Source organism: Vigna umbellata, chromosome 8 (assembly GCF_029865625.1).
Source record: "Vigna umbellata cultivar VRB3 chromosome 8, Vumbellata_1.0, whole genome shotgun sequence".
Lineage (NCBI taxonomy): Eukaryota > Viridiplantae > Streptophyta > Magnoliopsida > Fabales > Fabaceae > Vigna > Vigna umbellata.
In genome coordinates, this window is record NC_142172.1 from 26,412,553 (window position 1) to 26,426,683 (window position 14,131).

General features: G+C 33.2%; 2 protein-coding genes across 3 annotated transcripts; both read left to right on the plus strand.

The window, feature by feature from the left end:
• Positions 1-1,023: 1,023 nt before the first annotated feature.
• Positions 1,024-4,043, plus strand: LOC124828982 (R3H domain protein). The gene is made up of 7 exons (XM_047302389.2): positions 1,024-1,230; positions 1,406-1,473; positions 2,142-2,250; positions 2,567-2,649; positions 2,896-3,054; positions 3,202-3,303; positions 3,659-4,043. The coding sequence occupies exons 1-7, from the start codon at positions 1,170-1,172 to the stop codon at positions 3,800-3,802; spliced, it is 726 nt and encodes a 241-aa protein (XP_047158345.1). The 5' UTR covers positions 1,024-1,169; the 3' UTR covers positions 3,803-4,043.
• A 6,929-nt stretch (positions 4,044-10,972) lies between these two features.
• LOC124828981 (uncharacterized) lies at positions 10,973-13,041 on the plus strand. 2 transcript variants are annotated; one of them, XM_047302386.2, is made up of 6 exons: positions 10,973-11,130; positions 11,222-11,446; positions 11,543-11,854; positions 12,036-12,197; positions 12,606-12,689; positions 12,766-13,041. In XM_047302386.2, the coding sequence occupies exons 1-6, from the start codon at positions 11,101-11,103 to the stop codon at positions 12,871-12,873; spliced, it is 921 nt and encodes a 306-aa protein (XP_047158342.1). In that variant the 5' UTR covers positions 10,973-11,100; the 3' UTR covers positions 12,874-13,041. The 2 variants fall into 2 exon arrangements, with proteins under 2 accessions (XP_047158342.1, XP_087952924.1); XM_088096798.1 differs by having other exon boundaries at positions 12,773-13,041.
• Positions 13,042-14,131: the final 1,090 nt, after the last annotated feature.

Genomic DNA, 14,131 nt, shown 5'->3' on the forward strand with positions numbered 1-14,131 from the left:
AAGGAAAGAACGGATGTCAACATCCGTTTAAGGAAAAAAACGGATGTCAACATCCGTTTAAGGAAAAAACGGATGTCGACATCCGTTTTTTCCTTAAACGGATGTTGACATTCGTTTTTTTCCTTAAACGGATGTTGACATCCGTTCTTTCCTTAAACGGATGTTGACATCCGTTCTTTCCATAAACGGATGTTAACATCAGTTCTTTCCTTAAACGGACTCTGAGTTACGTTTTTAATTTTAGGATTTATTTTATTAGTTTATTCTTTATTTTGGAAATATTTTAATAATTTAATTTAAATGTTTTGATTTATTATTTTTTAATATATTTTTAATGTATTTTAATAATGTAAGGAAAATGAAGAAGAAAGAATCGTATGAGGAGAAGTGAAACTGAGAAGACAAATGGAGTTGTAAAGTAAAACAGAAGACAAATTGTTAAACGAAATTGAGAGATGGAAAGATTGAGTGCAGGGAGTAAAGTAGGAGAACTAGGTTTGGAATAAATTAAAATAATAAAAATAAAAAATTTTAATTTGAGGATATAATTGGAATTAAAAAAAATTGGGGAGGTGGAGGGAGAAAGGTGTGGTGGTGGAGGGAGCAACACCCTTAAATTTACATACCCCATACCCATATAAGTCCATGAAACAACCATAAGAATGCATGAAGAAATACCCCAATAACCAAAATTAACTTTTATGTAGGACTAAACTAAAAGCTTACAACTTAAAACCAAGACATACCAAATGTATATAATTTAATGTTTTATTTTGTTGATTTGAGCATGTGGGAGTTTAATCTATCAACAGAGTAAACGGAATTTAAAAGGTTATTTTTATCATTACATTACAGCATGATGGAGGTGTATGACGAAAATACAGGGTGCAACTAGGAAGGTACTGACCAGAAATCCAGCCCAGTTAAATTGATGAGATGTCTAATCCGGTCCATTACTTGCAGTCCAAGGACACCGTCATCACCTGAGGAATAAAATATGATAATCCAAGAAACACAAGAATATTCCTTCTTCTTGTATTATATTATCTCACAGCTTTGCGTTTGTGAATCTGTGATTGTCTTCTATCTATTCCAAATCCCTTTCTTTTCAATCATTCTCTTCGATCCCATTTCATAGATCGGCTTGGTTCTTCCATTGTCAACTAATCATGGTTCTTCACAGAGAACTAGACCATCTTTTTTTTTCCTCTTTCAGCGACCCTCCCAAAGGTAACTCTTTTATTTTTTAGAGAATAAAAAATGCACTCTTTTTTTTTTTTTCCAAAATTGCGTGCTCTTGGAGATGGTCTTGAACTTATTGGGTTTCAATGATTGAATCTTGCGTGGCCAGATCCATGTTGCTCGTATTCTTAAATTAATTAGTAATTTTGTTGGAAATTATTAGATGGGTCGAAATCCAGTGGCATGTCCATCGAAAAGAAGATAGAGTTCCTTGAGAGCTTAACTGGAAAGGTTCGTATACTGTTTATTTTCCATGTGCAATTATAATTATGTGTATATTGTGTTTTCAGTAAGTATTGGTGTTTCTCTTCTATTTGATATGGAAATGTGATGGCCGTGTTTTTGAGAAACTGGTTAATGTAATCACTTTCTTTTGGTTCTTGGCTAAATATGTGTCTTTTTTTGTGTGTGTTGACTTTGATTAACATTTAATACATTTGGTAATCGCATTATGAAATCAGTGAGGCATGGTGTTTTATGATTGAGTAGTTCTTGTTTGGAGGACAGAAGTTTAAATAACAACTCTAATCACAAATATTGTCTTTTTGAATGTTTTGAGATCAAGACGGTTTAGTAATTTGTCTATTATTGTATTTTAAAAGGATGCATAAGGAAGCATTGACTAGGCTAATGTGAGCTATTGTTTGTATGAAATATGAATTATTGTTTTGTGGATCTCTCTTTTTAGAGTTTTTACAGCCTTCAGGTTAATGAGGTACTGCAGGATTTCCTATTTTAAAATTTTAAACTTTTGTTTACATTGTATGTGGGTCTTCTAAGAGGCTGATCTTTGCTAATTGTCAGTTCATATTTTTACAAACTCTGAGTGAGAACAATCACAAGATATTAGTTTTTTGATTTCACTATTATGTTATTGATACTTGTGTTACCTGTTTTAGGTCACAAATCGAAGGTCCCGTAGGTGGTTAAATGATCGTCTCTTGATGGAACTAGTACCGAGTTTAAATGCTGATGAGATTAGAGGCTTATTTGCCCCACCACCTTGGGGTATTTATCTGACTCATCTGCTGTATGTGTTATTCATGGCTGCCTTGTTTCTTTTTTTGATAAGGCAATATTGCATCTACACAAACAAGAATGGAAGATATCTTACTAAATTACATGGTTTTCTTTTTGAGCACACGATTTATTACATCAAATGTATATAGAACACGTTGGAAGTGAAGTGACTTTGAACTTTCTGTAATGATATTTACTATAATTTTTTTAGTCATTTTCTGATGTATTCTTTCTTTTCTTCTTTTTGTGTGTCCGATGATTGTTTCTATTCTGTATGTTAACAGTGATTGGATTCATTTTACAGGTGATGAAGTTCCGCCTTCTACATTTTCCTTGACTAACATAGAGGAGTGGGACAAATTCAGGAATATAGACATGGATAAAGAGGTTTTAACTCTTGTTTTTATAGACTCCATCTTTGTAATTTTTTACTGTTTAGGAAAGCATTTTGATGAACCTACAATTGAACAAACATGTGAAACGATGTGTGTGTACACCTGAGGATCATTAGTTTAGATCAAGGTGAAAGTATAACCTTGAGGCTTATTGTTGATTTCTGGTTTGGCATATATCTTCACTTGGTGTGGTGACTTCTCGGAAGCATCTCATAATAGATTTTGTTTGTTTTGGTAGGTTAATATAATTAATTCCCTGGAAAACTCGTTACAAAAAAGGAAAGGTCACATTGATGCTGATAAGATGACAGTGTTAAATGGTTGGCATAGAATCGATTGCAGAACAAGAGATGCACTTCGCCGCAGTTCTCTTCCTGAGCTCATCGACAATTATGAGGTATAAATTTTATTCTTGATTGGTATTACCATTATCAAATCATTATTTGTGCAGACAATAAGGGGCCAATATTGTTGCTTAATTTTTTCATTTGCTCTAACTAATTAGAAATATGCATTTTGTCATTTATGGAACCTTTTGCTTTAGGAATGTTTACGGACATTCATAACAGCAAGCACAGATGGAGATGTTCTTGAATTGCAAATTCAGGATCCTTTCCATAGATTGCTTCTGCATGGAGTTTGTGAGGTAATATGCTGCTCCATTTGTTAATGGTGACAACTAAATACTCTATTATTATTATCTTTATTAGTGCACAGAAAAGTAAGATTTGAGAAATACTGCAAACACAAATAACAACATTTTCTTCAGATAAATAAATATCATCAAAGAACTATAACCTGGAAAATGTTTTTCTTTTGAATGTTACCCCAAATATCAGATTTTTATTTTTACGTGGACAGCAGAAAATGATTTACACACCAAAAATCAGACAATATTTCCGTAGGATATGTTCATTTAAACAAACTAAGACTTTTGTTTGAGGGAGTGCACTTAATTTGGACGAAATTTAATTTAATTTGGTGAAATATTCTGTGAACAGTTCTACAATCTGGCATCGGATACAGTGACAGATTATAAGTGTTCCAAGATGACGAAGATAAAGAAGAAGAAAAAGGGTTCTCCTGTGCTCCCAAATATCACTCTGTCCCATTTTCTGAAGATGACCAAGGAAGGAAGTTGGTAGTTTCTTGAGGCAGAGTCTGGTCCATAAAATAAAAAGGCGAAACCAGATAGTGTTGTACCAGGATGAACAATGTACAATATTTAGTATTTCTTTAGAATATCATTGTAAATTGCTTCCATGACCTGTACTTTGATTGGTTGATACCATCGGTCAACGCAAGTTGTTGATTGTTGGTTTACATTGTTGTAGCTCATCGTTCTGATTTCAATAAATACCATATTTTAAGGTTGGATTATTATTATATGGATATGGAATCAGGGTCTAAATTCTGACTAGTTTAACAATAGGATGGGAAGAATAACTTAATTCTTGTATTACTTTCTCGTCAGAGAAGTATCTTAACTTATCTTGACATTCATTAAAAAGAGTAAAATCTAAGTTAGATCATTGACTATTTTTAAAGACGACTTAGTTTATATGAAGGAACTATTTGTCAAAGAATTTGCATACCCATTTTTATTGACTATGAAAGTTCTATGTATGAATTAGTTTTCGTGTAAGAACATTTTTCTTTTAGAAATTGTATGGAGGAGGATAGATGCTTATTTTTAGGTTAACTAAAATTCGTATTAAATACTATTTTAAATATATAAATTGTATTTTTAATTTACATAGAATAAGATGTTTGTTTTAAATGCAGACAATTTCCTTTAAAGATTATTAATGTTGAGTTTAGAGATAAAAATGAAAAGATAAATTGAAAATGATAACAAGTTTATAAAATAAAGTGTATAAAACAAATTAAATACAGTGTTATCAAAATGACATAGTGGCCAGAGTTAATTCAATTCATTACGAATAACGAATTGGTGGATTAATTTAGTTAATTATAATATTTTATTTTCATTTTTAAAAAGTAACAATTTTTTTATAATTTAAATTTAAATAAATTTCAATATAAAATAACGTTAAATTTAATAAAAAAATTAAAATTAAAAATATATAATATAATCCAAAATCATCTTAAACTTTAAATATAATTTAAAAACAAACATTAAAAGAAAAATTAGGTAGTTAGTGAACTAACTCGACTCAGTATGAATTCAACCCAAGTGAATTGGATTTCTAGTAGACCAGATTTAAAATCAATCCATATCAAAATTTTAATTTCTTTTCTCTTCAAAGTTCAATCTGGTACGAATATGTGGTGAACCAGATTAGTTCACATATTTCAAAAAAAGACTTAAATGCTTACTTCGTTCCCATATTAAAAGTTGAATTTCTGTTTAGTACCCGGTTTTAAAATTGAATCTATTAAGTCCCAAAGTTGTAAAAATTGTATAAATAAAGTCCCCTCCGTTAAATTAGCATAAACGGAGTTAAATCCGTGCTGACGTGGCTATAAAATCTGACTTTTTTTCTTCTCTTTCATTTGTTCTTTTTGCAACGTTCAACTTTTTCTCTTTCTATATTAATGATTTTCATAATTTTCATAAACGAATATTTGTGTTTTTTCTTTTTCTCTTTTTGCAGTTTGGTGGTGATGAGGGAGAAGTGGTCCTGGGCGGTGGTGATGAGGATGTAGAAGTGGAGGAAGAGGAATAGGGAGAGGATGGGAATGAAGAGAGGTGTGTTGTGGGAAGTAGACCACCACAAGCCACCACCGCAACCTAGCACCATCGCTGATCATCTTCACCGCCATCAAACCCTATTTCGCCTGACCATCACCACCATCAACATAAACCTGCAATCATAAATTCTTCAATCGTGAAGCCACTGCAAATCCGTCACACTCATCTTCTTCACCAAAAACCTCCATAGCCTCGCATAACTAGGACATCACCGACCCACCCCCTTCTCCATCATTCTCGCGCAACAACCTCCATTGCGAAACCTTCACCAACCTACAAGGTATGGCATCTTTTTCGGCAACCGTTACCATGGTTGATGAGCCTCTTTTTTCAGACTCACTCCTCCTACTCCTCCCTTGGCATCCACACCATTTTCATTATCTGCGCCACCGGGCCAGTTTAACGGCCCCTCAATGCCTCCTCCTCCTCCTTCTAATTCCCCACCTATTGCTGGACCTTTCCCGCATTTTTTGATTGCACAGTTCCCCTGATAGGTCAAGGTCGAGGCAAATCGGCGAGGAACCATGAGAAGCACAGTGGAAGACAAAGAAAATAGACGGTGAACCCTAGATTGAAGGTTTATTCGGTGTAATTTCTAGGGTTGAGGATTTGGGATGTTTTAATCGGTGCAAAAACCCTAAATGAAGTAGAGACCATAAGATGGACCGATTAAACGGTGGGAAGGAGAGATTAATCGGAGGAAAACCTTTTAAATGGAGCAAAGGAAGATTTAAACGGTGGAAGTGGCTAGAATCCGATTTCAATCGGTGAAATGGAATGTAAAAGAGATTCTAATCAGGCAGAGATGAAGGAAAGAAGATCTAAGGGAAGAATGAGGAGCAAAGTCGAAATCAATCGGTGGATTGATTACAAACCTGATGGAAGAGACTGTCCTTGGCTTGGATTTGTGATGGAGTCAAGATTTGGTGAAGCCAACAATGGAGGTTGTCGGGGAGAGAAGGAGCTGGAGAAGGCGATGAAAAAGGTGGACAAGAAGGCGGGTGTCGATACCCGTGCCGAAGGTGACAAAGGTGGAGCTGAGGCGACGGCAGGAAGAGGAGCAAGCGGCGGCTGAGAGGAAGGCGGAGGAGGTGAAGAAGCGACAGAGTCGCACTACTGTAGAGGATGAGTACAAGAGAATGGGGAGTAATATTAAACTGGACCGTGTTCGTGAATACATATGAATGAAGATTGAAGAAGGGCTTCTGGGTTTCTATGTGTAGGTTCTTGGGTTTTCTATGTATGGGTTTCTTGGTTTTCTGTGTGTAGGTGGAAAAGATGAACTTGGTTGGAGGAGAATATAAAATCGTAGAAGATTGTGGTGGACCCAGAGAAATAGAAAAGAGAGAGAAAAAGGTGGTTGGAAGAGTAGAGGAGAGAGAAAAAAAATGCAGTCACGTAAGCGTGAAGTTAACGCCGTTCCTACCAACTTAATAGATAAGACTTTATTCATACAATTTTTACAATTTTGAGACTCAATGTCTTCACTTTTAAAACGGGATACTAAACAGAAATTTACCTCTTAACATGAGAACGAGTAAGCATTTAACCCTTAAAAAAACATATAAATTATAAATGAAATAAATATAACGTGTTTATCAATTTTATTTAATGGAAAAGCTTTAAACGGTTTGGGATCGTAAATTACAAATTAAAAAAGGTTGGGAGATATGCGAAATGTATTTTTATGTTTTTAAGCAAGAAATATGGTTGTTTATTAATATGAAAATTCTACACATGAATTGGTTTTCGTACAAGACTCAATTTATAATTGAAAAACATGGTTGGAGTAATAACTTTCCATGGCAATTTTTATTGACTACTAAAATTTCACACAAGTTAGGTTTTGTAAGAACTAATTGCTACTGAAAGATATGATTGTACGCGTGTCTTATGTGAGTCAAGCCGTTCTCACATAGTAATTAATTACTCAAATGTAATATTTGTTATGTTTTTACAACAATTTCTAAAACATTTAAAATAAATTTAATTTAAATTATTTTATGTTTAAAATATTTTTAGAAAATAATTTAAATTTATTAAATTTTAACTTTATAATACAGTATTTAATTACTACTAAATACAAACAATTATTTGAATATAAAATAATTATAATAATTTAAAATCTTTTTTTATCAATTTTAGATTTTTATCAAAATTTGTTAAGATTTTTTAAGTGATATTGATAATTTTTTTTTTCTTAATTGATGTTGATCGAGATTTTTTTTCAGTTATTATTGACTATTATTATTTAGATTGACATCGATAGAGATTATTTTTAGGCTTAAATGCTTACTTTGTTCCCATGTTAAGAGGTGAATTTCTATTTAATACCCGGTTTTACAAATTGAGACATTGGGTCACTATGTTATGAAAAATATATGAATCAGGTCCACAAAGAAAGAACAAGTTCAACAAATCATCAAAGAAAAAGCTGAACAAGAGAGAAAAAAAGCTGGACAACAGAAGAGAGAAGAGAAAAAGTACGACCACATCAACATGGACTTAACGCCGTTGCTGTCAACTTAACAGAAAAGACCTTATTCATACATTTTTCATAATATAGAGACTCAATGTCTTCATTTTTAAAACCGAGTACTAAACAGAAATTCACCTCTTAACATGAGGACGAAGTAAGCATTTAAACCTTATTTTTACTATATTCTTAATTGAAATTTCTTTTTGTGGAATTTTTCTTATCGATGTTGCAAAAGTGTTGCATCTAAAAAAAAATCATTGAAGTCACATAAGAGTTTTTTCTATTTTTTTATACAAGTTAACTTCCTTTCAAGATTACTAACATGTTGTTTAAGAGATTTCACATCGTCCTCGGACCATGTTATTTCTTCTTTCAAAATATCATTCTTTTTTATAGTTTCTTGTTTTGTTCTCACAATTGTTTGTATGTGACAGACAATTTGGAAGAATATATATGAAAGTAATTCATAATATGCATGAATAACAAAATGCAAATAAGAGAAGTCTACCTCTTCGTTACACTCATCTGATGAGTATTCAACGCTTCCTACCATGAGGCACATATTTGCTTATTCTTTTTCTTCAAAGGTGTCCAACTCTTCCCAGATTCTCATAAGCACTTTCTTCTTCTCATGCCTGGGAGGAGCAACTTTTCTTTTTGCTATTTTTAGATCAAGACATTCAAACTTGAATTGTCCAGGTTTGTTGCACTCATAACAGACTATGGTTTCTTCCATTCGTCTGTCCTTTTGATTGTTTCATGAGCTAAACCCTATGTGTCTACCCTTGAACATTGTGCATTTCTTTCTTCTCCACTTTGAGTGAAGCTTTCTTGAGATGAACGAAATTTCCTCTTCCTCATTTTCGTCCATAAAGTCTTCTTCATCATTAGACTCTTATAAGGATTCATCCGTTCTAATGCTCTTTTGGCGGCCTTAAGAGAAATGCTCTTTTCTTTCTTTATTGATCCATCTTGTTGGAGTTCAAGCTCATGCTCCTTAAGAATTCCAACCAGCTTCTCTAGGTGCATACCATCTAGATTTTTCGATTTTCTGAGGGTAGTAACCTACGGTCTCCACTATCTAGGAAGGCTACGCAAGATTTTGTCAATGTGATCAAAGTTGTCGTAGGACTTTCCTAATGATTTGAGTTCATTGAGGATCGTCTGAAATCTAATGAACATGTTATGAATGTTCTCATTTTTCAGCATGATGAATAACTCATATTGTTTGGTCAACAAGTTGAACTTGTTTCTTTTGACCTTGTGTGATCCTTCATATCTTACAACAGGGTGTCCCACGTTAAGGCATGAACTTTTTTGTATTCCTACACATTAGTGAATTACGAGCCTTAAAGTTTAGTAAATACCTGTTTCTGCTCATCAGTCCATTTTCTTTTTGTAAGTGGCTCTCCCTCTTTATCAAGAGGTATATAGTTGCCACTCTCGACTACAACCTAATCCTTTAAGGTAATACCTCCGCTTCTCTGCCATTGAAATTGGGTTGTGTCCTTGCTTCTAATGTTAATGCTTCAATTTTGTGTAGATGGGGATGACGACGGTGTGGTAGAGGGAGCGAGCCTAACAAAAGAGAGAGGTGACCCATGGTGGATATCAAATGTTCTTACTGAAATTTTGTCAGGTTGATCCGTGGTGAACTAGACTTTCTACTCTTAAATATCTGAACTTCGAGTCGTAAAAAAAAAGGAAGTCAACCTACAAAAACTTTGACGTTCAAATCAGTATGAGATATTTAAATATAAAATATAGTCTTATAAGTTTATTAATTTATAAAAAATAAAAACAAATAAGATAAGTTCAAAATATAATAACATATAAATAAATATAATAACATGATTTAGTTTATTATAACCTAAATTTTATATATATTGATTTTGAAAGTATTAATATTTCAGTGAGTCATACGTGACAATAATAATATATTTTTGGTTTAATACATCATTTGGTCCCTACTTTTGGGGTTTGGTTCAAAATGGTCCTACCTTTTGAAAACGTTCAGTAACTATATTTTGTTTAAAAATGTTCAATTCAGTCCTTTTCGTGGACGTCGTTAAAAACATAACGGTATTGATGCCACTGTGGCCAAATCTGAGTGAGGTGCTATGTTGGATGATTACGTGGCACTATGAAGTGAAGTGTGGGTTCTTTTATTAAAATCAAAGAAAATTCCAATCTAAAACCCTAACGTTTTAAGAACTCTAAAGTGGAAATTAGAATCAGAAACCCTAAATTGGGAAAAAATCCCCAATCTTTTTATGCATTTTTGTTAATGTATTAGAAACCTTAAGACAGAGCTCCGCTGTGAATGTATAAGGGAGCTTCTGTTAGGGAAAAGAAGAAATAAAGTGTCTCGCCAGACCTGTAAGAAAACCAGAATCAAAACCACCATCACTTCGAACGCAACAAAAAATCATTATGTTTCCAATGATCACCACTGCTTGCGAGAGCTCCACGATAGAAAACATGACGACGTACCAGAAAAGGGATCAAGATTGGGGTTTTATGAAACCCACGATAGAGAGATATCGTAAGGAAAAACCCATGGATCACTGGATTAAAAGTGTGAAAGGATTAGCCATGTTCGATGTACGACGCACTATTGATGAAGAAAGAAGGAAGGCAAAAATGCATAAAAAGATTGGGGATTTTCCCCCAATTCAGGGTTTCTGATTCTAATTTCCACTTTAGGGTTCTTTAAAACGTTAGGGTTTTAGATTGAAATTTTCTTTGATTTTAATAAAAGAACTCACACTTTGCCACGTAATCATCCAACATAACATCTCACTCAGATTTGGCCATAGTGACATCAGTACCGTTATGTTTTTAACGACATCCACAAAAAGGACCGAATTAAATATTTTTAAACAAAATATGGAACTTTACTGAACTTTTTCAAAATGTAGGATCATTTTGAACCAAACTACAAAAAATAGGAACCAATATTAAACCTATATTTTTTTGACCGGATAGGTATACTTAACCATTCATTTACTAGAAAATAAATTTATTTAAAAGTGAACTTAGGTGATTTTATTATTATTAGAAATGTTTATAAAATTAGGATTTGGCACGGTAAGAGAATCTATGGTTACATTATTTATGGATTGACTAAAGTGACGTTAACCTGTCAAAAAATTGAAGATTTTACAAAGCGAGAATCCAAATGAAACACGTTTCATTGTTTTGAACTTTGATCAGTTTGAGCACTTCAGAAATCTGTTGGCACGTCAATGGCAAAGAAACCTGTGAAATACACTCTGGTATGTTTCTCTCCCAATTCAGTTTCTCCTTTCTCATTACATCCTTAATATGAATCAGAGTTCGCTGAGTTCGATCGAGTTGGATAACCAGGTGGACGCGTTTACTGAGTCACTGTTCAAAGGAAACCCTGCTGCAGTGTGCCTCTTAGAAGAGGATAGGGATAAAGAGTGGTTTCAAGCAGTGGCAGCTGAGTTCAATTTATCTGTCACAGCTTACGTAACTCGCATCACTGAGTCCCATCACAACCTTAACTCGCTCCATGGAACCTCTGACAATCCTCGTTTTCACCTCAGATGGTTTACTCCTGTTACTGAGGTAAATTTAAGATTTACCGGCTTCACCAGAATGGATACAATCAAACATTTATGATTTTTTAAGAATATTTTTACTTATTCATGAACCCTTTTGCAGATAGAGCTCTGTGGCCATGCTACCTTAGCTTCTGCTCACACACTGTTTTCATCTGGTTTGGTGGATACTGATGTTATTGAATTTGTGACGCTTTCTGGAGTATTGACTGCAAAAAAGATCCAAGCGATCAATATCACCAGTGACTCAGACTTGCTAAAGGGTGAAGCTAAGGATGGGTTTTATATTGAAGTGAATTTCCCTGTTGATCCTGTTATAGAATTCAACTTTGAGGAGACTTCCCAAATTTCTGGTGCATTGAATGGTGCTTCCATAATTGATATAAAGAAGACAAAAGATGGAGATGACTTATTTGTAATAATTCCTGTCTGCTCTCTTCGGTTTCTGTTATTGTCTAGTACATGTTTGTTAACATGCTTGATTATTGAAATAAGAACAGTACATATCTCTTGTTAGTATGTAACTTCACTTTTACCCCAAAATACCAAGTATGCCTTTTAAGCAATTTGTGTGCATTGAACACATATTTTCCTAGGTTGTGGTCGAATCTGGAAGTGCTGTCGAAGAACTACAGCCACAACTTGATGCAATAGTTAAATGTCCTGGAAGGGGGATAATTGTTTCTGCGATTGCCCCTCCTGGCTCAGGGTTTGACTTCTGTAGTAGGTTCTTCTGCCCAAAATATGGAGTCAATGAGGTTAGTGGCTGAGAATTTCTATTTATAAGTGGTTGACAATTTAGTCTAAAATGTTCATCTGGGGTCCAAGCATGGCGTGCTTCAAATTGATTATGAACTCATCATTCTGGATACAATCTTGTCAAAATCTTTTTTATAAATGCTACTACTGTTCTTTCCTTTCGTTTGTTTTACTAGTTACAGCAACCAGTTCAATGTTTTCAATTATATTAACAAAAAAGATCTTTAATTGAAGACACATGATAATTTTTACTACTTAATTTAACCATGTCCATTGTTGTATCATTTAGAATAAAGCGAAGGATATAATGGAAAGCAAGACCAATCTTAAATTCAAGCATAATAGATAAAAGTAGAATTAAAGAGATAATATCGAATGACTATAATAACTAGAATATTTCAATTCAGGATCCTGTTTGTGGGGGTGCTCATTGTGCATTAGCACCCTACTGGAGCAAGAAGCTAGGGAAGTGTGACTTCAATGCTTACCAGGTATTCTCCTTCGCCTCATTGTGACTAATGATTATCATTGTCATTAGTTGTTACTGTCATACTAACTTTTGTGCAGGCATCAGCCAGAGGGGGAGTTCTCAATATTCATCTCGATGAGAAGAACCAAAGAGTGCTTCTGCGTGGAAAGGCAGTTACTGTAATGGAAGGCTGTGTTCTGGTCTAGTCCTGTTGTTAACATTGCAGAGTTTGTAATAGCACCAATGTTTTCGATGACACCAAGTACTACGCTGTTGCGATACTTTATTATTATGACACAATAATCTTCTGACTAGTGAGATGATATTCGATCTTTGAGGTCCACTGATTATTAAATGCATTTTTTAAACCTCAAGCATTATCTGGATCACCCTTTTGCTGCTTAAAATTTGTGTTAGATCCGTTACTAAACATAATACTTATATGATACAAACTTATCTGATAGAAGCAATCGTGTGTAAAACGCAATGGAAAGAGTAAGGGCCAAATCCTTCTCCCATGAAGGTCAATGTGCTTTTATCTTAGGCGTTGAGTCCAAGAATGTCAAGGAAGTCTGAATCTGGTGGGTTGGGAAATGTTTAAAGTTTCTAAAACTTTTTGCTTTTGCTATTGATTTTCTAGGAATAACTATGTGAAAATTAGGTGAGTTAATTTAATTGTTAGATAATCAAACTTTAAAATGATATTATAATTATTAATTTATACTATTTTACAATTATGTTAAGACATTTTAAAAACTATTATTATTATATAAAATTATAAAACTAAAAATGATGAACATTTTTCTCGAGACTCATAATTATATAAATTGCAGGTAAAATTACTTAACTAAAATTATTTTAAATGTTTAATCTAATTTATCCTTAATAATTTAAATTTTATTTTATTAACTAATAATTATAAAAATAAAAATATTTTATTTTTGACAAACTAATTAGTCCAACTATCTGATGTACCGATATATCATATAAGGGCATGACACAGTTAGCTAAACTATACTAAACTATAGTTAACTATATTTTTAATAAACTAAAAAAACTAAACTATTTAGTATAATATTTAACTGTACTGTTTAAGAGTTCAGTTTTGAAAAACTGAACTTATATCAATTAACTACTAACTGAACTCAATTTTGTATTCAAAAGTTAAGCCTATTATTTTATTAGGGTTGGGCAAAAATAATTGATCTGTACTAACTATACTATATTATACTTAAAAAAACTGATCCACTCTTACTAAAAGTTCAGTATACTATTTTATGGTTTAGTTTTTAAAAACTGAACTTATAACAGTTTCGGTTCAGTTAACTGTGAGAACTGTATCTACTCTTTTCTTTCTCTAGTTCCCATTCAATTGCTCCGTCTTGCTAAGAAAACATTATTTAATAATAAAATATTAATAAAAGAAACCGTTCAAATAAAAAATTAATAATGAATTTTTTAAGA